This window comes from Tenrec ecaudatus, chromosome 17, assembly GCF_050624435.1.
Source record: "Tenrec ecaudatus isolate mTenEca1 chromosome 17, mTenEca1.hap1, whole genome shotgun sequence".
In the NCBI taxonomy this organism is placed as follows: domain Eukaryota; kingdom Metazoa; phylum Chordata; class Mammalia; order Afrosoricida; family Tenrecidae; genus Tenrec; species Tenrec ecaudatus.
Genome location: NC_134546.1, coordinates 50078444 through 50102662, shown reverse-complemented (window position 1 = coordinate 50102662; position 24219 = coordinate 50078444). Strand labels below are relative to the sequence as shown.

Below are 24219 nucleotides of genomic sequence, written 5' to 3'. Positions count from 1 at the left end.
ATATACACTGGTACAGATAGGAACTGGAAACACAGGGAATCCAGAATGGATGATCCCTTCAGGACCAGTGATGAGGGTGGCAAAACCGGGAGGGTGGAATGTGGGAACCGATTACAAGGATCTACATGTGACCTCCTCCCTGGAGGACGGACAACAGAAAAGTGGGTGAAGGGAAACATCGGACAGCGTAAGACATGACAAAATAATAATTTAGAAATTATCAAGGGTTCATCAGGGAGCAGGGAGTGGGGATGGAGGGGCTAAAATAAGGAGCTGATGTCAGGGACTTAAGTGGAGAGCAAATGTTTTGAGAATGATGAAGGCAATGAATGAACAAATGTGCTTTACACAATTGATGTATGTATGGATTGTGATAAGAGTTGTATGAGCCCCTAATAAAACTATTAAAAAAAAGAATCAAAAAACCAAATTCACTGTCATAGATTGATTCTGACTCACTAGAGGGCCAAGTAGAATTGACCCTGTACATTTCTGAGGCTGTAAATCTTTACCAGTGCAGAAAACTTCATTTTTCTCCTGCAGAGCAGCTGGGGAGTTCAAACTGCTGACCTTGAGGTGAGCAGCCCCAAAAGTACCCATCACACCACCAGGCCCCCTGTGGTAGTTACACAATTTCATGTCAACTTTATAAATCAGAATGAAGGCCAGGGGGATACGGGAGAAGGGGAGGTGGGAGCAAGGAAGGGGAGCGGCGGGTGGGAGGGGGTCCACCCCGGGGACAAGGGAAGAACCAGTGAACTAAAATCAATGGAAGGAAGGTCGTAGGATACCTAGTGGGGCTCAATGAAGGGCAAATGTAGCAGCGAGGAATTACTAAACCTGAATGAAGGCCAAACATGATGGTGGGACAAGAGGGAAATAAAGAGAAAATATAGGAAAGAATCTGGAGGCAAAGGACATTTATAGAGGCCTAAATACAGGCATGGACATATGTCAATACATATATAATGAGAAGGGAATAGAACTATGTACTCATGTCCATATGTTAAGAATTAAGGTTTCAAGTGGGCATTGGGCCTCAACTCAAGTACTCCCTTAAAACAAGAACATTTTGTTCCAACAATCTGGCATTCTGTGATGCTCACCTTCCCAACATGATTGCTGAAGACAAAATGTATGCATAAGCAAATGTGGTGAAGAAAGCTGATGGCGCTCGGTTATCAAAAGATACAGTGTCTGGGGTCTTAAAAGCTTGAAGATAAATAAGTGGCCATCTAGCTGAGAAGCAACTAAGCCCACATGAAAGAAACACATTGGCCTATGTGATCATGAGGTGTCTATGGGATCAGGTATCAAGCACCTAAGACCCAGAATAAAACCATACCCAAGTTGAATTGGCTGGGGGGTGGCATGGAGTGGAGACCCAATGGCAATCTGTAGACAATTGGACATCTCCTCACAGAGGGGTCACAGAGAAGAGATGAGCCAGTCAGGGTACAGTATAGCACTGATGAAACACACAACTTTCCTCTAGTTCTTTGGTGCTTCCTTCACCCCACTATGATGACCTCAATTCTACCTTACAAATCGGATTAGACCAGAGCATGCACATTGCTACAGATAAGAGCCAGCAACACAGGGAATCCAGGGTAGATAAACTCCCTCCAGGTCAACAAGGGAGAGTAGAGAAACCAGGAGGATTAGGGGAAGGTGGGGGGAGATAGGGGGAATGGATTACAAGGATCAATCTAGAACCCCCTCCAAGGCGAACGAATAACAGAAAAGTGGGTGAGGGGCGACGGAGGACAATGTAAGATATGGAAAAAATAATCCATAATTTATCAAGGATTCGTGAAGGAGGGTGGGCAAGGGAGGGAGGCGGAAGAAATGGGGAGCTGATATCAGGGGCTCAAGTGGGAAGAGAATGGCTTGAGAATGATGAAGGCAGCATATGTGCAAATGTGCTGGACACACTGGAGGAATGTATGGATTGTGATAAGAGATGTGAGAGCCCCCAATAAAAGTTTTTTTTTTTTTTTTTTAAAAAGAAGGGGTAGAGTCTAGCCTGTCAGTTAGGTCACGGTCAAGCTCTCCTTATGGGTGTGGCTTGTATGAGGATTCTGGGCACTCTCTGCTTCACATTCCTAATGACAAGCCACATAGAGCCATGCTGATGGCATCCAGAACCCTGGAGATGTTTCCACCACCTCGGAATCCAGGAGATTTTCCACCCACAGGTCTATGATCTTCCTGAATTCATCAATACTGCATATGCTGCATGAATCTGAAGAATTTATAGACTAATATCAGACATGGGCTAATATCAGACTTAGGGACTTGATCCAGATTTGGTTGGAATGTTTTAATATACAATAAAATTCTCTCTTACACATGTATGACTGTCTTTGAATTTCTTTATCTAGTCCAGTGATTTTCAACCTTCCTAATGCCGTGACCCTTTAATATAGTTCCTCATGTTGTGATAACCCCAACCATAAAATTCTTTTCTTTTTTTTTCATTGCTGCTTCACAACTGTAATTTTGCTACTGTTATGAATCGTAATGTAAATATCTGATACGCAGGATGTATTTTCATTGTTACAAATTGAACATAATTAAAGTATAGTGATCAATCACAAAAACAATATGTAATTATATATTGTGAAATATTTATTTCTAATTACAAATAAATGTAATTTTGTCTTGAAGTGTGATGTAGCATGGGTAACAGTCTTCATGCTGGGTACTCATATGTGAGTGTATCTGCATGTGGGCAGACCCACCTGGAGACGGATAAAGGAACGGTGTCTTGGGTTCTAAGACCATCAGAAATATGTGTTTTCCAATGGTCTTAGGCAACCCCTGTGAAAGGGTCGTTCGAACCCACAGGTTGAGAACCGCTGCTCTAACCTGGCCTAACACAGCTCCCAAGATGAGAGCAGGGGCAGGATAGTCCATGTAAGGGAGTTGCAACTTGTAGTTTGCTTCTAAGTCTTTCTGGAAGTTTATGCTTGTTTATATTAAACATGTTTTTGAAGGAGAGGATTAATTTGACAAACCTTCAAAAGCATTTCTGGGATTTTGGTGTACATTTCTCTTCACATATATTTTACACCTCGTTCTGCTTCTGGATCCATGGATTCATTAACTTTTGACGCTAATGGTACAAGAAATGTCCAAAGCAAATTAATGGAAAATGTTTCAAATACTGGTTCATATATTTCTGACTTATAACACCTTACACCTGTTTTTTTTATAACTTTGAAGTTGTTTCTAAGGAATAATGTGGTTAGCTCTGTGGTAATCTGGTGCCAATTTGAGACTATTAAGAGTGAAGGGGTTATCACTGCTTGATAACCTCATTTGGGGCACTATGGAGATACTTTCTGGAGGCAGGACACAGACTCTCTGCTTGATATCCCTGGTGACAAGACACATGGAGGTATGCTAGCGCTCTGGAGCTGGAGGAGCCACATAGAGACCCACGCCAGCATCGAGTTGCTTACACACCACTGGATCCACAAGACTTTCCACCCACTGGCCTGTGATCTTCCTGCATGCAGCATCATTGCATGTGTTGCGTGAGTCTGAAGAGGAATTTATAGATTGGTATCAGACATATGAATTAATATTGGTTTATGAACTTGATCTGGACTGGACCAGGATATTGTCTCAAAATACAATCGCTCTTATATACATATGAGTGTCTATGAATTTGTTTCTCTATAATCAACCCAGACACACATTCCTATGAAATTTTTATTTATATTATAAACATGCTTTCAATCAATCATTAGTGGCCTCTTTCTATTATTTATGTCTGCTTCATTTAAAAAAAAGAATCAAGGAAAACTCAGACACTCAGACTGGCTGGTGTTTGGGTTGGATGTTACTGAGGAGCGACCTTTCTTGCCCAAGGTCGGACAGTTACCGTGTCAGAGAGTCTAACAAATGCAGGCAGCCTGGGTTCTTTTAGCTATATCACTTCCACTGGGAAAAGTTAAGATATAAAAAGTTCTGCCCTTCCTTTCTTATTCTTTCTTCCCATTGCGTTTTGTTTTTAATACATACCTGTCATTTCCATGTGCCAGGCACTATTTTGAGCACTTTACAAGCATTCATGTATTCAATTCGCCTATCCACTCTGTAAAGGAGGAACCACTTTAAACATAGTATACAGAAAAGTAGGCTGAGAACAGAGAGGTTTAGTAACTACAGCTGTCAGTGGCATTTTAACACTGGAATATAAAATAAACCAAACCACACTCACTGCCACAGAGTCAGTGCTGACTCACAGCGACTCCCTGTGGGTTTCTGAGACCGGAACTGTTTCAGGGAGTAGAAAGCCCATTCTTTCTCCTGAGAAGCTGCTGGTGATTTTGAACTGCTGATCATTAGGATAGCAGTCCAATGCATAAGCACTACACCACCGGGGCTCCAGTAAAATAAACAGATGAATGATAATTTTTAGGATATTGCTTCCTTTAAATTTAAGCCTCCAAAATTCGCCTTATGGTTCCTTTCAGTGACACGTGTGTGGAAGTGTAACAAAACAAAACAAAAACCCCACCAAACTACCTGCCATGGGGTCGCTGGCGACCCTGTAGGACTGGGTGGAACTGCCCCAGTGAGTGTCTGGTCTGTCGCTCTTCCCGGGAGGAGAAGCCCAGCCTTTCTCCCGGAGGGTCCAAGGCGGACGCTGTGCAGGATTTAGAGAGGCAGAGAGGGCCCTGCCTAGGGAACCCTTCGGAAGCCCGGAGGCGGCGTCTGGAGGAACGTGGGTGCTGGGTCCGGGAAACGGACCAGCGGACAGAAGCCGAGCTGGAGAGCAAGGCTTGCATGCAGCTGGGGAAACGGGTGCCGCTGTTGGGAGTCGGGCCTGCAGGGGTGGTGCGCCAGGCTGAGGGGCAGGGATAAGGGGGCGGGGCTAGGGAAGGGGCGGAGCTCGCTGAAGGGAAGAACCTCGATCAGGGGCGGGGCTGGCTTGAAGGGCGAGAATTGGCTGTGGGACCTTAGGTAGGTGGGAGCCGGTTCGCTCCTGGGTCAGGGGGCGGGGCCGTCTGGGCGGGGCTATCAGGGGGCAGGGCGGGGCGGGGCGGAGGGGCGGGGCCTTCCACAGTCGGCTGGAGCTGGACCTCATTAGCCTGACCGCGCAGGTAGAATCCAGTCCTTCGCCGCCTCGCTCTAGCGCTCGCCAGCATGTCCTTTATCCCGGTGGCAGAGGATTCCGATTTCCCCATCAACAATCTGCCTTACGGCGTCTTCTCCACCGAAAGCAACGTGAGCTGCTGCGATTCGGCTTCCCGGCTGTGAAGGGTGGGCGCCCCTTGGGCTGGGACCCCTGCTTAACCCACCCTCCCCTCCTCGGTCTTTCCCTTTTACCCCTCGGAAGCCCCCGGCTCCTAGAAGGACGTGGGGCCCGAAGAACTTTTGCAACTAGGTGGTGTCGTTTAGGAGTGGGAAGGGGCGGAGGCGGGAGGGCTCGGGAGGAGTCGGTCTTGAAGATCCGTCCGTGGCTAGTGCACGTGAGTTCGAACACCGCCCGGCACCTTCCTAACTGTGCAGGTTATTCCACCTCGCAGCTCCAGTTTCTGCAGACTTAGGTGCGGATTAAATGCAAAATGAAATACAGGCCATATGGTGGGCCCCTTCAGCTCCGCTGCAGTAACGCAAGTCACCCACGCTCCTTGGTTTCCCAGTGTCCCCTGTGTGCCCAGTGTCCACTGTACTGTCACTATACTGATGCTGTGTAGCATCATGAAAAACGTTTGAAATACGTGAGTTAATGCAATGTGACAGAGTCAGGAAGTGAGTGTGGAAAATGGCGTGGATTGGCTGGCCCAACCAGGGTTGCCACAAACCCTCAATTTATAAAAAAACAAACAAACAAATACGCCATATCTGCCAACTAGCAATAAAGTGAAGTCCAATGGACCGAGATATGCCTGTATGTAAGCTCTTTCCCAGACAAACAGAGCAAGTACTGTTCTTGTCTGGGAGAATTTGACGGTGCCAATCACTTTACCTATTGCCAGCTTGTTGGAATGTATTTCTTTTTTCAGAGGTCCCCGGTTATGGCTGGCGCACTCTTCATCTGGTTGCTTAACCCTTCCTTACCTTGGAAACGCAGGAACATTAATCAAACCCAGCATGTTTAGCTGCTCAGCTTTGGTGGCATAGTGGTTATTCGTTGGACTATGATCCGCAAAAGCAGCAGTTTGAAACCACCAGCCTCTGCTTGGGAGAAAGATGGGGCTTTCTACACCTGTAAAGAGTAACAGTCTCAGGGGAAGTTCGTCCCTGCCTTCTAGGGCAGCAATGAGTCTGTATCAAGTCCATGACAATAAACTTGGTTGGTATTTTTTGGTTGCGGTAGGCAGGTGTGGGGTTTGGCAAGGGACATGCATATTTCTTGGCATCAGCTGAAAATCTAAGATGCCAAGTTTCTTTGCCCCCAGCTGAATTTCCTTCAGGTTGGTGGAGTGGGTGAAGCCTTTTGGGGTAGAAGTGAATTGTCACTTAGTAAGTGAAATCTCGGTGGCCTGGTGGCATACTTGGTTACTCATTAGCCACAAGATCAGCAGTTTGGATCCACCAGTTGCTCCAAGAACGAGAAGGATGAGGCTTTCTACCTCTGTGTTCTGGAAATGTGTGCTAAGTGGGGCTCCTGACAGTTGCCCATGTCCACGATGGCTAGTTGTTGGACCCAAGTGTCTGGCTTTTGGAGAGCCCACTTATGGTTGTGCAAGAAGGTGACACTCCACCTCCCCTGCCTCCAACCGGGGACAAAATACAAAACATGTTAAACCTTAACCCGAGTTAGCCAACTACCCTGTCTGCAGACAGAGTCCCCCCTGGGTGCCTTCATAACTTTGCCCTCGCCTTTCCTGGAAGCACGTGTGGAGAGGGGAAGAAACATTGACAAGAGGCAGGCACTTGCCATTAGGTGCTCTGCCTTGTTTTCCCAGAAGAATCTGGAGTTCATGCTCCTTAGAGTGTGGTCCAGGCAAGGTCCACGGTTTGAAACCAGGTTTCTACAGTTACAGTCTCGGGCACTCACAGGGGGAAGTTCTGCCTCCCAGAGGGTCGCTGTGAGTCAGTGTGGACTCGATGGCAGGGAGGTTTTTGGTTTTTCGTGAGAGGGTGTGCCAATAAGGGAGCCCGGGCAGCGTGGTAGGTTATGCATTGAGCTGCTAACTGTAAGGTCAACGACTGGACCCCACCAACTGCCCCACAGGAGAAAGATGAGGCATTTTACTCCTGTGAAGAGTTACAGTCTTGGAACGCCCAGGGGCAGCTTTATTCTGTCCTTTAGGGTCACTAGGAGCCAGGATGCACTTGATGGCACCGAGAGTGTGACTGGGGGCCTTCAGACACCATGCCCTGCTGTTGACCTGTTAGGTGTGCAGTAGACAGCAAACAGGGCACCCTCAGCTAGAGAATCCCTCCTCACTGGAAGGTGGCCCGGGTCTTCCACCCAAACAGGCTTTGTGGGGCTTGGATATTCCAAGAGCTGTTGGCTGCCTCTTGAGGCTGGTCTAGTTGCAGTTGCCTCTCCTCTCCCCGATGCTAGCGCCCAAACCAAAAATCCTAGCCCACTGTTTCCAAATTAGTTCCAACTCATAGCAGCCCTTTGTAATGTGGGTGGAACAGGAGAGAGTTTATCCAGCCATCATTTCGTTCATCCTTTTATGAAGCAGATCTTTATAAACCCCAACTTTGGGCTAGATCCCGAGTCTAGCCCATCTCAGAGTTCAAGTAGATCCTGATTAGGAGGGTCCACCAATTAATCAATAAAGAGCAGTTTCTTGGGTAGGGAAAGTTGAGTCTCCTGAAATTGTTGGTGCTGAGTTTTGCTTGCATATCTGCTCCCAACTGAAAGGTAAACTCCCAACTCATGCCTGAACTAGAGAAGCCTGGACAGATGTTGGTGATCAAATACATGCGAAACCCTCCTCCTGGCTGCTGGTTGGACTCGGGCTGTTGTTGTGTGCCTTGAAGTACATTCCGCCCCATAGCCCCTCTTTATATCAAAGGAGAACTGCCTGATAGGGTTTCCTAAACTGTAATGCCATGAAAGTCCTGGTGGTGAAGTGGATTATGCATCGGGCTGCTAACTTGAAGACCAGCGGTTCAAACCCACCGAGTGCTCTGTGGAGAAAGATGAGACTTTCTGCTCCTGTAAAGTTGTAAAGCCTCAGAAACACTGGGGAGCAGTTCTGTCTGTCCTCTTATAGAGTCACTGAGTCGGAATAGACTCAACGTCACCCGGCCACAACTGTGTGAAGGCAGGGGTAGAGGCTTCTAAGAAGCCGCTGCATCTGAGAAACGGGGCTGCATCTGTGCGGAGCTGACTTGCCAAGCGGCCTGTAACACCCCTGTAGCCCAGCCCTGCCTCTGTTTCCTGGCAACTGGCTGCCCATGATTTTCTGGAACATGCCAAAAGCAGCTTCCTGCCTCTGAGCCTTAGCTTGTGCTGTTCCTTGTGTCTTGGAATGCGCTTCCTTCCACTCGGTACATGACTGGCTCCTTTTTGCCATTCAGGACTCAGCTTAAACATCTCCTCTGAGTCTTCTCTGTCAGAGTGAGTCCCCACTGCGTCCTCGCACAGCCCTTGCTGGTCCCGACACGGTGCTGTTTCCCTTTCCTTCTTAAGCGCACACACCAAGGCGTTTCCCTCTCTCTCCGCAGGGCCTCAGCAGCCTCAGGATAGTGCTCGTGTGTAGGAGATGCTCAGTAAACGGTGTGCCCTTGCAAGTGTCCATCTGTTCACTAACCGAATCCTCACCACCAACCTGCCACTGTCTTATTGCCTCCACTTTACAGAGCAGGGATCTGAGGCTCCGGGTTTCAACGCCAGGCAGAGGCAGACTTGGGGTTGGCATCCGCATCTGTCAGCCACCGAGCCCGTGTCTTCCCCTTTGTACATCAAACAGGAAGTTGGGTAAACTTTGCTTTGGACAACTTCCTATCAGATATGACCACATGTTGTCATTCTTTTGGAGCTGGACACATGAAATATGTCTCCCTCCTTCACTGCCCTCCAGCTAGAGATGACAAGCTGAGTCTCAGAGAGGACTGGGACAGGGTGGCAGGGTGGTGAATGAATGACTACGCAGTCTGGGCTTCAGGGGTGCTGGATACCAGCTGTGAGTCCCTTCTAGAAAGGTACAGGAGAAATGATGTCCCTGGGTCTGAAGTACAGGGAATCATTCTCTTGATCTGGATTGTGGCTCTTTGGGCCTCAGTTTGCAGCAAAAGGGCGCTGACTTCTCACTATGTTGCTTCTTGGCTTTGTTGCACTGAGGACCCAGGCAGCCACCACTTCTGACGAGAGCTGGGCGGTGGGAGCTCCATCTTGCTTTGGGCTGGGTCTGGGGTGAGCGTCTGAGAAACAGGCCAAGGCCTTTGCCCCGCACCTCCCTGAGTGGGCGGCACTTAGGTCCAGGTGGCCAGGCTTCTTGTCCATCGCAGGTATCACCATTTCTCAGGGACTGGGCAGTGGAGCTCATAATTCTTTCTGATGATTATGCCTAAGGATGCCTTCTCCATGCCTTTGCCCCAAGGGCTGACCGGCTTGGAGAGAGGGCTAACTCATCTCCTCTCAGCCTGCCAGAACAAGTAGCCAATGGAGATGAAGCCACTCAGTAGGCCTTATCTCTAAGGAGCCACAGTGGGGCAAATCCGTGAGTGCTGGACTGCAAGTCTAGAAGCTGGCCGTTCTCACCCACCTAGTGGAGGAGAATGAATGGACAGTCTTCTTCTGGAAAGATGATAGCTGGAAAACCCTGCAAGGCAGTTCAGCTCCTCACCACTGGAGTCTGATAAACAGTGCCTGGAGAACTTCAGCTGAGAATGACTCCTGGCCAACAACTGCTCACCAAATGGCTCAAGGTTCAACGCCTCCGGGAGGCACCCCAGAAGGAAAGATGTCATTGAAAACCTAGGGAGCGTGGTTTTGTTCTGTCGCCATCAGTTCAAATGGACTCAGCAGCTACTGCTTAGTCTGGTATCTGGATGAGGGGGTGCAGACTAGGCACCTGCTCCTTCTTCTTGAGGCCTATGCTCCAGGCATTGGACTTAATCCCTACTTCTGGGTGCAGACTCTGCCCTGGAAGCAGAGACGACAAGAGGTTCTGTCAGGACAGAAAACACAGCCATATCAGCTCATTTGAGGCCCAAGTAGCAAGAGCTGGATGCTGAGGGTCAAATTGCAGACCATTAATAGGAGAGCCACTCAATGACTGTCTAGGACAGGGTAGAACCCCTGTGGGTTTGTGAGACTATAACCATGTACTGAAGTGGAAAGCCTCATCTTTCTCCTGAGGAGCAGCTGGTGATTTTGAACTGCTGACTTTTCAGTGACTATACCAATGTATAACCTATTAAGCTACCAGGGAGTCAGAATCGACTCAATAGCAGTGAGTTGAATTGACCAGGGGAGCCAGCAGTTCTTACATAGAAAAGCTCTCCATGCAAATAAGCTGACCAGGCTCTCTCCTCCCAGCCAAGACCGAGGATTGGCGTGGCAATTGGTGACCAGATCCTGGATCTCAGCACCATAAAGCATCTCTTCACCGGTCCTGCCCTCTCCAAACACCAGGATGTCTTCGATCAGGTAGGACATTGCCACATACCCAGAGTCTGATTTCGATGGCGCTTGTGACAAATGCCTTCCAGATAATGCTCATTGTCCTCCATTTCTGATAGAGTGCATTCAGTTTCAACAACCTCCATTGGGATAGGCCAGGGCTACTCTGAGACAGCCAGTCTGGCAGGGGTGGCCTTGGGACCTGTCGGAGTAGGCTCCCAGGTTCCTTGAGACCAAATGGAATCCTCCAGAGTTAATGTCTCTGTTGTAGAGCCTAGCATTCCCAGCTGCAGAGATGAGGCTCCGCAACAAACCCGGGGAATGTCCTTCTTAAGCTGCTTGAGCTTCTGCCTGTCTGAGGCCTGTGTGGGTTCCTCAGAGAGGGAACCGTGAGCCCTGCCTGCCAGGTCCCCAGGCATAGGCTGTGAGGAGAGGACAGATGACTCGCAGGGCCGGCCACCAGGTAGGGGGCAGCCTGATGTGCACACACATGTGGGATGGGCATGAATCGACTTACCTGCACGGGGTCAGATATGTGGAGGTTAATCTGTTCACTTCATGGTGCTGGAGGAGAGTAATGTGTATTGGGCACCCACCACGTGCCAGACCCCGTGCCAAACTTTTCACACATATCCCTCATTCCGTCCTCACCATGACCCTCTAGCACCCCAGATGTAAGCCTCCTTTGAGCACCAGAAATGAGGTGCAATATCGTATAACACCACATGGGCAAAAAGGGCAAGTCTAACCTGTAGAACCCACAAATGCTGTTCTGTCAAACCCGACTGACTAAGACACCTCCTTGGGGGGAAAATGTGGTAAAACATGAGGGGCTCTTCAGAACGTTCGTGGAAATTTTCCGTGTTCTTTTTCCCCCATGAGCTTTTGGAAGCCTCTTTGTATATATGATTATTAACTCACTATCTTACCCATGTTTAAAAATGATCCTTAGAAAACTTTTAAAATGTGAGTTAGGTAATGGTTTACAGTGCAAGTCATCAGTTTTACATTCAATAATTCATATGCACTGCTATAGTTTATTGTGCCAGCCTGGCCGATAAACACATTCATTCCTGAGGGGTCTGGGTCACGCAGGTTGTTCCAGCTCACCCACTGCAGTCCTGCCAATGCACTGCCACGTGTCCCACTTCCTCCCTGGTCTCCTGTTTGTTTCTTTCTGGTTTCCTAGCCCTCTGGGCTTAGTCCTTGGGTGACTGCTGCCCTTTTGATCTCAAACAGTCGCTCATTCTAACACAGGGGTGTCTTCAGCTCCAGACCTGACGGGGACCAAGGACCAGAGTCTTGGGAATCCCAGCATGTCAAAGCAGGCTCCTAAGAGCCCTGACCTAAGGCCTGATCTCTTTATTCTACCATTTTAAGTGTACACTTCAGGGATACTAATTTTAGTCATCATGCTTACAACCATCAGTCCTAGCTAACACATTGTCATCATTCCAAACAGGACCTCAGTAATCTTTAAGTAAGAATTCTCCATTTACCCCAAGAAACCACACTGTAAGTCACATGAAGGGGATCAGGTTAGGCTGGGAGCCACTGCGCAGACTAGAGGGTGTACCCCATCTCAACTGCAGGCCAAGCCAAGAGTAATAGGAGTTGTGTTAGTCTGGGTAGACGAGAGAAACAAATCCATGGACACCCATATGTGTATAAGAAAGATTTATATACAAGAGCAATTGAACATTGAGGAAACATTCCAACCAAGTCCAGTCCAAAGTCATAAGTTCAGTATTAGCCCATATGTCCAACACCAATCCATAAAGTCCTCTTCAGACTCACGAAACACATGCAATGATGCCAAATGCAGAACAATCGCAGGCCAGTGGCTGCAACGTCAGTGATGGTAGAAGCATCTGAGCGCTGGCAGGGGTCTCCATGTGGCCGTTCCAGTTCCCAGGGCTGCATCAGGGTAGGTCCATGTGGCATCTCCTCAGGGATACCTTGCAGGAAGTCTGCCTTTTCAGGAGACAGTCTCCAAGGGAGTGACCTGAGAGAGCTAGTGTCTCTCACCCACAAGAAGGAAGTACCAGTTTCCCAGAATTCTAAGGAGAAGGCCATGCCCACACAGAATCTCATTGGCTATCTCCAGATTGACAGCCTAGATGCCACCCCTACACTCTTAATCCTTAAATTGACACCAGATTAGGTGACTACCACAGGAGTCACGGGTTAAATTGGGTCCCCCAAAAATCTAAGAAAAAAAAATACACATCTGTGTTGAAATCCTGGTCATCTGTACCTGTAGATGGGATCCTTTTTGGAAAATAGGGAGTTTTGTTATGTTAATGAGGCTATATGAGTGGGTCCTAAACCTAATCCCTTTGGAGTAGTGAAAGGAACACATGAGACACAGACGCACAGTGAACACTAGGATTTCCACGGATGACTGGCTGTCCCATCTAGGAGACTGGCCCATAGGAGTGATCAACCTGTCTGAGACGCCGATTTGGCTATTTTAGCCTCCTGAATGCTCTTTAGAGGCAAAGATGATGAAACCTGTGTCACATCCTTTGGACAAGTTGCCAGAAGAGATCAGTCCCTGGAGAAGGACAAAGGATAGTATAGTAGAGGGAGAAGGCCCATGACAACGTGGACTGACACGGTCGCTGTGACAGTGGGCTCACCGTAAGAACAGTGGTCGGGCTGGTGCAGGACTGCGCGGGGTCGTGTTCTGTTGCGCATCGGGTCCCTATGAGTTGGCACTGGTGTGATGGCACTAAGAACAGCAGCCTCTGGCCCTGGGAGACATCCTGTGCTTTCCTTGCTGTGTGGTTAGGGCAGGTCAAGGTGACTAAGAGGACAGGGTTAGCCATTAGAGGTGAAGCTCCTGGGCTTTGACAGCTGTGGGTGAGTCCATGGAGGCTGAGGTCCCCGTCACAGAAAGGGCATGCCTTGCTTCTGCTTGGTGACAAGACTAAGGACTAAGGTCCTGAGAGGTGGAGGGAACCGGAGATGGGTGGCAGGAGCCCTGGCTAGTTGGATGCCCATGGGCGGGAGACATGCCTCTGGGGCCTTCTCTTATCTGCACATTCTCCCTGTTTGGTCCCTAGTCAACCCTCAACAGCTTCATGGGCTTGGGACGGGCTGCCTGGAAGGAGGCAAGAGCCATGCTGCAGAGCTTGCTGTCTGCCAGCCAGGCCAGGCTCAGAGATGACACCGAGCTTCGGAAGCGGTGAGGAGCGAGTGGGCATTGGGGGTGGGGGGCCACAGCGGGGTTCACCTGAGCGGTGGGGTGGTCCGTGCTGCTTTGAGTTGTGACTTGGCTGCCTCGCCTTATGGAGTCAGGCCCCACTGCCTGCAGCCCCTCACTAGCTCCTGTGCCTCAAAGGCCAGGTCAGGGGCGCTGGTCCGCTTTTTCCATTCATTCCACAGGCCTTTGCCCACGTCATCTGTGTGCTTGGCCTTTTCAGACCAGGACTCCACTTAGCCTGTACCCTGCTCTGGAGCATAGAACCAGAAAGAGGCAGTCTTGGCTGTAGTAAGTGAACATCCCCTGGTGTGGCTAGGTTCGGCTGCGCTGTGGCTCTAGTCAAGCCTAGCATCGCCCACTGAAGTATTCGGGGGTGGTCTGGGCTGAGCCTGCAGGTGGGTGACCAGAGCAGGAACACTGCTTCATTACCTGCTTGAACCTGAAGTTCCTGCTTCTGTGTTTCAGAGCATTCATCTCCCAGGCTTCTGCCACGATGCACCTTCCAGCCACTATAGGTGAGTGTGGTCTCTATACCGAGACGTATTTGGTGAGGCACTTGAGCCCAAAGTGAATGCCTTAGCACTTGATATCTATTGGCAGGAGGGCTGGGAATGGGGGCTCTGGGCTGTTACCCCCTCCCCATTAACTCAGGTTATTTAAAAGCCGAAGCTCTCTCCCCCAGGGTTTGAAAACTGCTCAGATTTGTGCCTGGCCATGTGGCTCCTTGTACAGCAATCACACCCTCTCTTCCCATGAGGCTATGGGGCAAGTGCCCTGAACTCAACCCCTAAGTCAGCATATTTGAGGAACAAGGCCAGAAGGCAGTGAGGGCCCCAGTGTAAGCATTGGACAGGGCGTGTAACTGGAGTTTCACTCGGGAAATTGGAGTGGTTGAGACTGCCTCTGCCTGAAGCTGATCTGTCAAAGGCAGAAGTTGAAGGCCTCCATCCGGGTCCACCAGCTCTGGGAGGAAGCCTTGCCTCTTGAGTTTGTGCCAGGCATGCTGAGCAGTTGGGGGCCCTGCCAGTTCCCTCAGGACCAGGCTGGCTGAGCTCAGTGTCCCCACAGCCTGAGCCCTGGAAGCCCTTCCAACTGCCTCTGCCTGCTGTCTGTGGCTCAGGTCCGAGATCAGCCCAAGGAAGTGTCACATGAAGGTAATCCACTTCTAAAAGAGGGCTAGACATGACCTTCACCTAAGGATTCGAAGATTACAGAGAGTTGAACTACTATGCTGAGAAGCATATGACTGAAACCAAACCTGCCGTCATCAAAGGGATGCAAGTCCTGTAGGCCTCCCATGTGACAGCTGAATTCCACGGCGCTTCCTTGGTTGTAATCTTATAGGTGTAGAGCACCAGACCTTTCTTCCGTGGCACCTCCGGATGGCTTCACACCTCCAAGCTTTGGGCTATAGTGGAGCCGGCACTGTTTGTGCCACCCTGGGACCGCACAGCGAAACCTGCGTAGGATAAGTTGCTTCCCTTGTGTCACTCAGCACCCATTCATTTCTAGAAGGAGTTTCCCTTTATTTCCTTTCTCTCAGTTCTTCCTTCCTCTATCACCTCTAACTCTTTCTAATATAGATAGACAAGTCTGTGTAGTTCGTACGGTAGTGATATTGTAGACTTGCAATATAGATAGACAAGTCTGTGTAGTTCGTACGGTAGTGATATTGTAGACTTGCGCATAGACACACACACATATATGAATACATATTGGACAGCTAATGAGAAGGAAAAGCTTTAAATGTGGCCTGAGTGTTGTGCATCACCTTGCTGAGTCTGTCTTGTGCTCTTCTCTGGAAGGGGAGTTGATCTTGTTGCAGAATGCAGCGCCTTGTTATTCTACAGCACGTGCTGCAGTGATCCCCGTAGGGTACTCTGCTGTTTACACCGCACACTCTGGTGTTTCTTTTCTAGGAAAGACCCAGTCTCTAGCTCTACTCTGAGCTTCTCTAGTAAGCAATTGAATTGCAATTGCCACACCAGGACAACCGTGATACCCAGTAGAGGTCGGAGAAGGCCCACCGTGTGCCAGGCACTCTGAGAAGAAATAAGCTCCCTTATTTCTTTTAGAGTCACAGTATCCCGATGATTACCATTACTTCCCATTTGACATTTGGAGAAACTGAGGCCCAGAGAAGAAAAGGGGCTGCCCGAGCTTACACACACACACACACACACACACTCAAGAGGGAGATGGCAGAGTCAGAATTCAAACACAGATTGGACAAATTGTTTCACTGCCTGCAGATATCCCTTGGTAGAAATGAGATAATATTGACTTGAAAGTATAGGTGTAAGCCAGGCCTTTTCTGCTCCTCAGACTCGGTTTTATGAAATCAAGCTCACTCACTTTTGTGTTTCTGTTTTTAAAAGAAGAGCTGGACTATTGGATACTTTTCTTTTCTGTAAGTACCTGTGAATCATTTTCTGTGCCTTATATGCCGTACATTCTAAGACCACGACCCAGTATGTCAAGTGGCAGGAAACAGAGGAGATCTTGCCCCAGGGAGAAGGGAGGACAGACAGGAGCCCAGGGGGACCCACTGTGGGTCAGAGATGGGGACATTCTAGTCATTTGAATTTTCCAGATGCAAAGTTACATTTTTACATGTATAACTTGCTTTATCTTCACATACAATGTACCTTGTTAATGTTATTACAAGCTTTTAAGGTATGCTTAAGTCTCCTGCTAACTTCTCTATTAATTTCGTTTCTTTGGGGGTCAGTTCTATGTGTTGAATTAGCACCTTGTTGGTTTTTTTCCTATGGAGCCCTATTAGTGTATTTGTTACATGTTTTGGGTTGTGATTTGCATGGTCAGCAGTTCGAAACCACCACCAGCTCCCAGGGAGAGAGACCGGGTTTCTACTCCTGTAAGCAGTTACAGTCTCGGAAGCCCACAGGGGGTCGCTATGAGTCAGCATTCACTCAATGGCAGTGAGTTCTAAGGTTATTTTTTCCCCTCCTAGTGATATATTTTTTAATACACTTGAAAATTTTCAATGCAAACAAAATTTTCAATGCATTTTAAAATATACTCATGTCAATCAGAATTAATTGGGGTTCTCAAGCTTTGTGAAATGATATAATTAGTAATAGGTTCCAACCTATAGGGTCGTTATGAGTTGACCTTGTCTTCATGGCAGTGAGTATGAACTTTCATAATAATTCCACTGTACTTTCCGATATATTCTTTAGTTTTGCACTTGGAATTCTCTCTATATATAACTTATTATTGGGAGCTGGGTGAAGGCGTACAGAGCAAACTGGTCTTCTATTCCACAAGTCATACCACAAGTCATTCCACAAGCCATTTTGTGTCAATCCGTCGGTTGCAACCACCGCAATGTGACGTCACTGCCTCACTTCCTCCTTGTGTTTCTTGTTGCCATTCTTCCTTCCGTCTGAACTCTTCTGAACATTATTCCTGGGTAAATGCTGCTCTTTTGATCTCAAAGGGTTGATTATTCTAATCTGTGTGTCTCACTAGTGTTATTGTTCCTCGCCTGGACCTGCCTATTGTGTGGCTGAAGTTTGAGCCACAAGAATGAGTTCATTTTCAGACCTGAAGGGCAACTCAAGGCCATCATTTTGAGGGTTTCACAAATCTCTATCCCACAGTAAGTCTGTTTGAGGTTTATTGGATGACTTTGAGGTTCTCCCCGCCCTCCCCCTGACACACATCTTTCTCCCACTCTATCTAGAGCCTTCTGCTGTAGCACGTTTCAGAGGAGTTGGTTGGTGGTAGCTAACCACCCTCATGTTCTGGTCTCAGGGCCATGGAAGATGAAGTTTGCTCGGTCCCTTAATCCACTGGAATGATTGCTTCATGTGCCCCCTTTGTCTTCATTCTTCTTCGGTCTCGTTGGACCAATTGCTGCTTGCAGGCTATTAACACCCCAGTGGCTCCTCACCACAGGAGGAAGCAGAGCATTGTCTTTGGGGACGATGTTATGGAATTGACAGTCTTCCATGGTGAAGATTTTCCTGGATGCTTGGTAGGTTCTGATTTGTATGCGCCTCTTTATTTAGGTACAAACATCCCCTGTTACCTCTCTATGGTGTAGCTTTTCCTCTAAGGAGGTCTCAGGAAGAGACCCAGGGCTTACTTCCTGCTGGGAGCTCTAGTATTTTGCTTTCTACCTGTGGACTTGCTCCCTGTTTTTCCTAAGGACTGCCAACTTGCAGAGGCAGTTTCCGGCCTCTAGCCCAGCTCTCCAGGCTGGAGAAAAGCCTCCATTGCCTGCTGCTCGGAACAAGCTGGGGAAAGGGGAGGGGCGGAGCCAGGGCCCGACTCACCTGAGCCCGCTCAGCTGTTCTCTCAGTCCTCCTTTCGCTCATTTGTTTGGGGCTGTGGCAATTTTGGGCAGACTAGTTATTGGGCAAACCAATTGTCTCTCAGGGCTTCCTTGTAATTTGTGAAGGGCTGGTAGTCCTTGCTTCTGGTTTCCTTGTTATGCATTTACTCTTTTGGAAAATATCTCAGTTGTTATTTCTATTCTTTGGAATAGGTGTAGGGAATCATGAATCAGGACTCTACTGCTCTGCTCTAATTGTCCCTACTTTCCTTTCTCTCCTCATCCTTCACCGAATCCCTTTCTGGTCTAGGTTGTTCTACTCAACTAGCTTTTGTTTAAAGGAGAGTTAGACTAGTAAGTGAGCAAATTGTCCCAACAGGCTTTCCCTGTGGATTCTAGTAATAAAGTTACCAGCATCAGAAAGAGAAATGGTTTGTAAACTATACAAAGGGCTCCTCCTGCAGTTTGAGGAGATACGTGGGCGTCTCTGGCCTGCAGTTTGAGGAGATACGTGGGCGTCTCTGGATGACACAACAATGTATTCAGTTGCTAACTGCTGTTGGAGATGTGAGTCTGCCCAGAGGCATTTCAGAGAGGTCTGGTGATTTATTTCCCCAAACTCCATTGAAAAACCCTGTGGATCCATTCTACTCTGGCACATGTGGGGCTGCCTTGAGTTAGAATTGACTGAATGATGCCTGGTTTGGTGGTTTGGGTTTGAGAGCCAGGTGCCCACAGCTTGAAAACCACCCGCATGCACTCTTACTGGGCACTAGCAAAGTGCAGGACCTGTTCTTGGCACCGAGGGAGAGCTCAGCAGCACGAGGCCTGGCTAGGCCACAGAGTAGAGAGGAAAGCAAATTATGATGCACATGCCTTTATGTCCAAGCATTCCCCAGACAGGTGCTATCTTAGGGTTCATGTGGCAGCCTTTAAAGAACAGAAATCCCTTGCCCCACAGTTTAGGAGCTTACAAGTCCAAATTCAAGGCATTGACTGTAAGGAAGGGTCTCTGTCAACTCTGGGGAAGACCCTGGTCTATTGACACACTTGGAGATCTTGGTGTAATTCTGTTTTCCCCTCGTTTGTGCTTGCTAGTCTCTACCTACATGTTCATGGGGGGAAATGGAATTGAAAGATAAGGGAGATATAATTGGGCAATGAAGAAATGAAACACTATTTGCAGATGATATGATTTTATGTGTAGAAGCCCGTAAGATTTCATAAAGTGATTGTTGGAAGAAATTGAGGGATTTGGTAAAGTAATAGGGTACAAGATTAAAAAGAAGAAATCAATTGGATTCTTGTGTACCAGCAACGAGAGCTCTGAAAAAGACATCAGACAATAATACTATTTAAATAATAACACACAAAAGATAAAATACTTAGGAATAAAACTAACCAAAGAAATAGAAGACGTGCACAAAGAAAACTACAGGACACTAGAGACCTACACAAGAAACTAAAAGAGACCTATACAAATGGAAGAATATTCCATGTTCCTTAATTGGAAGACTTAATATTGTGAAAATGTCATTACTGCCCAAAGCAATCTATAAATACAATGCAATTCTAATCATATTCTAACCTTATTCTTTAAAGAAATAGAAAACTAATTACAAACTTCGTGTGAGAGAGAAGAGACTTAGAAAAAGCAAAGAATTCCTTGCAAAATCATGCAGGAGGACTCATATTACCTGACCTCAAAACCTATCACACAGCCATTGGCGTCAAAACATGTTGGCACTGGTACAGTGATAGATACATAGGCCAAAGAAACAGAATGGAAACCCAAGAAATAAATGCATCCACCTATATGCAACTGATTTTTTTACAAAAAGCCCCCCAAAAAATAGAGAGAAAGAGAGCCTCTTCAACAAATGGGACTGTTAAAATTGGAATGCACTTGCAGAAGAATGAAACAGGACCCATCCCTTGCCCATGCACAGAAACGAACTCAAATCGGATCAGAGACCTAAATGTCAATCCCATAGCCATGAGGACCATGGGTGAAAAAGTTGGGGCACACCTAAGGGCTGCATCGCAGAGCATGCACAGACTTCCAAATATAAAAAGGGAAGGTCACACAGGAGAGGACAAAATAGGTGACTGTGGCCACCTAGTAAAGATAAAACCCTATGCAAATCAAAAGAGAACCCACTGACTGGGGACGAATCTCTAGTAATGGCATCACGGACAAGGGACTAATTACTAAACTCTATAGAATTCTGCAACTCCTCAATAAGAAAAACAAACAAACAATCCAATTATAAAGTGGGCAAGACAGTTCACCAGAAATGATACTCAGTGGCTAACAAACACACGGAAAAAATGTTCATGATCATTAGCTATTTAGGAATTGTAAAACAAAACAATGATGAGCTATCACCTTATGCCCACAATTACAACCCAATGAAAAACAAACAAAAAACAGAGAACAACGAAGGCTGGAAAGCATGTAGAGAAAGATCGCAACTCTTATGTAGTGCTGGTAGGGTTGTAAATATATATAGCCATTGTGGAAATCAATATGGTGTTATTAAAAAACTGGGAATAGAAATGCCTTATGATCCAGCAATACTTCTGCTGGTTCAATGTCCCAAAGAATTAAGAGACATGACGTGAACAGACAAATGCTGTCCCATGCTCATTGAAGCAAATTTCAAAGTAGCAAAAAGCTGGAAGCAGCCCAAACACCCACCAGCAGAATCTTGGATAAATAAACTGATATATCTACACAATGGAATACTATGCATCCCTAAAAAATAGCGATGAAACCACAAAGCATCTCATGACAAGGATGGGCCTGCAAACCATTATCCCAAGCAAAGTTAGTCAGTCACAAAAGGACAAACCCTGCATGAGACCACTACTCTAAGAATCAACACCAAACCAAAGGCAAGCATTTTGTTCTCAGGTTATGTAATCTTCTAATCCAGTTTCCCAAGGAATGTGGTGGTGTGCCTGCTGAATGCTCGTAGGTCACTTAACACCCCCTTATTTGTACATATTTTAAAAAAACGGAACATTTCAACAGAGGAGGCTTCACCTCAGCTGTAGTCATTTTCTCATGCTGAGGGGAGGGGGAGAAGACGAATCAGTGTCTGTCATATAACATTGCTCTATGCTCATCCCGAATCAACAGACACTCCTAAAGGTGCTTAGTGAACTTTAATGGAAATTCAAGTCCAGAGGTAGGTGTGCGGTAGGGTATTTCTGTCTTGGAGAAAGTGATTTCACTTCTGTTGGTGGGTAAACCCAGTGGGGCAAGCTGCCATCGGGAAAAACGCTTACCATGACTTATAAACCCTATGAAACGGGACTTTACCTTAAACCCACCTGTCGCAGCTTAAAGGACTCGGAATACTCCCTGGGACTTAGGGCTGAGACACCGTAGTGTGAGAAGAGGCAAATGGCAACTGTCTCAAGACTAGATTTGGATGTTGGTTCAAATCTCTTGATTCGAGGGGGCCTAAAATCGGACAACTCAACACCATCACTTATGTGCCATTTCCATACTCTCTTTGCTCCAGCAGACCCAGCTCTGCCTTTGTGAGTGAGCATCATTGGAAGTTTTGTCCTACCTCCAGCTCTCATTGTTTGCGTAAATAGCAGGCCATCACTTAAGTTTTTAATCTGTGTAAGTTCAACTATCCGTGTATTTTACTCTAAAAATCTGTTCTATGCATGCATACTTTTCTTTTGTCAACAGTATTTAAAATTCTTTAACATTGGCTAACTTAATGGGACTAGTGATAAAATAATCATATGCCCATTGGGGATGACTTGTAATGTTCTCCAATAAAATGATAAAGATGTCTCTAAAGGGAACTAGGAACACAGATGGGCAAAGATATTTGAATGGATTTTGAGTTTGTACTTGAGAACAGTTAGTTCTTTTGATGAGACCCTACTCAATGCTTGCCTTTCAAGAGATCACTGGAGAGATGGGTGCTCTAGCAAAGTGTGGTGAAGAAATCAGATGATGCCTGGCAATCAGAAAGAATAGTGTTCGAGGTCTTAAAGGCTTGTCTTAAAACAAGCAGCCATCTAAAGTGAGGTATCAGGCAAGTCCATAAGGAAGAAGTATGCCAGCCTGTATAATCCAAGGATTGGAAATAAATTAAATCCAAGACCAGAGGAGGGAATGGCATTAGAGCTTAAGTTGTGCACTCGGTTTGCAGAAGCCTATAGATGGCAGTGAAAGCCGCACTCCACTGGCAGGGCCTCATGTGGATGAAGTCTCCAGGGAATCTCACGATGTGGATTAATGCAGATGCAGTTAGGATAAAATTTAATAACTTATTCTCCCCTTTGACCCATTTAAAATCAGTTCTAATGTTTAATACTTTTTGCTTTCTTCTTGATAGAGTTGTTTTTTATATTAAAAAAAACATTTTACTGGGGGCTCGTACAACTCATCACAATCCATACATCCATCCATTGTGTCAAGCACATTTGTACATTTGTTGCTCTCATATTCAACAGAGGTTTTATTTTTTGGTGTGTTTTTCTGTGTTTGAAATCCAGGATAAGTAAATCTATAGCGACAGTAACTGAGGGTTTCTTAGGATTATGGCAGGAGAGATGGGAGGAAATGGGGAGCTAATAATGAGTACAAGAAAGAAGAAAATGTTCTTAAACGGATTGTGGTAACGATTGCACACTCTTTAATATTATTAAACATTGAATTATAAAAATATATAAAATCAAATAAGTTACTAGAGAATGGAATTCCACCCCCACCCCCCCAGGAACTTTTTGAAGTCCTCTCATACTACTTAGGATGCGTGATACACTGATCTGGCCTCATGAACATGAACAAAACCCCTTTTTCTAATGGCATAGGGGTAAGGAGTTTGCCATGTATTTGGCGGGGCCACACTGAGCCCCTCTAAAAGAAGGGCTAATGGGAGGGGGAGACCCAGGGAGAGAGAGAGTGGAGGAGAGGTTGCTAAGAGTTGTCAGGAGGTGGACCTAGAGACCAAGGCATCCCATGCCCAGGTGGTGGGCCCAGCTCATGCAGAGACCTGGTGAGGAAGGCTGGTGAGTCCAAGGATTGGCAAGCAGGCGGGTGTGGAGAAGCCAAAGCCCCTGGTGGGAGCAGCGTCTGCCGCTTCACGTTGGAACTCCCGCACACGTTTCAGAAAGTGCTACCTCTTTATTTCCTCCTCCGTGCCTCCCGTGGGGATTTGAAACGAGTCTTCAGCGAAGCCATGTTGTGTTGTATTTGGTGCTGTCACTGAAGGAAGGGTTGACACGGGGCCCCCCAGGGCCCTGAGCATGGACCCCCAAGGAGCTGGTTCCCCCTTTTCCTATTTCTTACCTTGGCTCTTAGAACTGCTCCCGGCTCTTTTTGAAGGGCTGGGTCCCTGATGGCTTCTCTCATGGCTCTCTTTGCAGGCGACTACACGGACTTCTACTCCTCCAGGCAGCACGCTACGAACGTGGGCATCATGTTCAGGGGCAAGGAGAGTGCCTTGATGCCAAACTGGTCAGTACCAGAAGCTAGGGTACGTTCAAAGTCTGCCTCCATGTGTGCCCGCAGCATGACTGTCCTCGTGCCCTTAGGTAAACAGGGAGGGAACTCTGTAGTGGCCATGCTGTTGCAACTTCTGGGAACACGGTGGAAGCCAGCCGAGGCTTCCTGTCTCAGCTTGGCTCTGAGTCAGCTGCAAGATCTTAGGCAAAGCCCTGATCCACTCTGATCTGCAGCTATTTCACCCATAGAAACACCTCCCCCCAAACCCAAGCCCCTGCCATTGCGTCCATTCTGATACACAGTGACCCTGGAGAGGATTCCTGAGGCGTGCGTTGTTTCTGTGAGCTTGCCGGTAGCCTCATCTTCCTGTCTCGGGAAGGCTGGTGGGTTGGAACTGCCAACCTTGAGGTTAGCAGTCTAATCCTTACCTGACACGGCCACCAGGACTAAGATATAAATCTTGGAAGTATGACTCTCTCTGAGTCACTAAAGCCTTCCCAAATGTTCCCATCTGCAAAGCTCATATTATTGTTTTATTGGTGAGAGTACAATCCCCACAGTCTCCGAGCTTAGAATTTTCTGGTGAATGAGATCTTCAAGTGTGTCCAGCGCTGTGTATTTCTCAAAACGTGGTCAGCAATGTTCATTGGTTAACTTCTTAGAGTAGTTTGGGG

At 47.2% G+C, this 24219-nt stretch overlaps 1 protein-coding gene across 1 annotated transcript in view; it reads left to right on the top strand.

Annotated features, from left to right (window-relative positions):
* Nucleotides 1-5098: 5098 nt before the first annotated feature.
* The window catches only part of FAH (fumarylacetoacetate hydrolase), a 47942-nt gene continuing 28821 nt past the window's right edge, over nucleotides 5099-24219 (top strand). Inside the window, exons 1-5 of the mRNA XM_075535341.1 lie at nucleotides 5099-5241; nucleotides 10469-10579; nucleotides 13621-13742; nucleotides 14226-14275; nucleotides 23467-23557. Of these exons, the coding sequence (XP_075391456.1) occupies nucleotides 5161-5241; nucleotides 10469-10579; nucleotides 13621-13742; nucleotides 14226-14275; nucleotides 23467-23557 (455 nt within the window). The 5' untranslated portion in view covers nucleotides 5099-5160. The remainder of the gene's footprint in view (nucleotides 5242-10468; nucleotides 10580-13620; nucleotides 13743-14225; nucleotides 14276-23466; nucleotides 23558-24219) is intronic.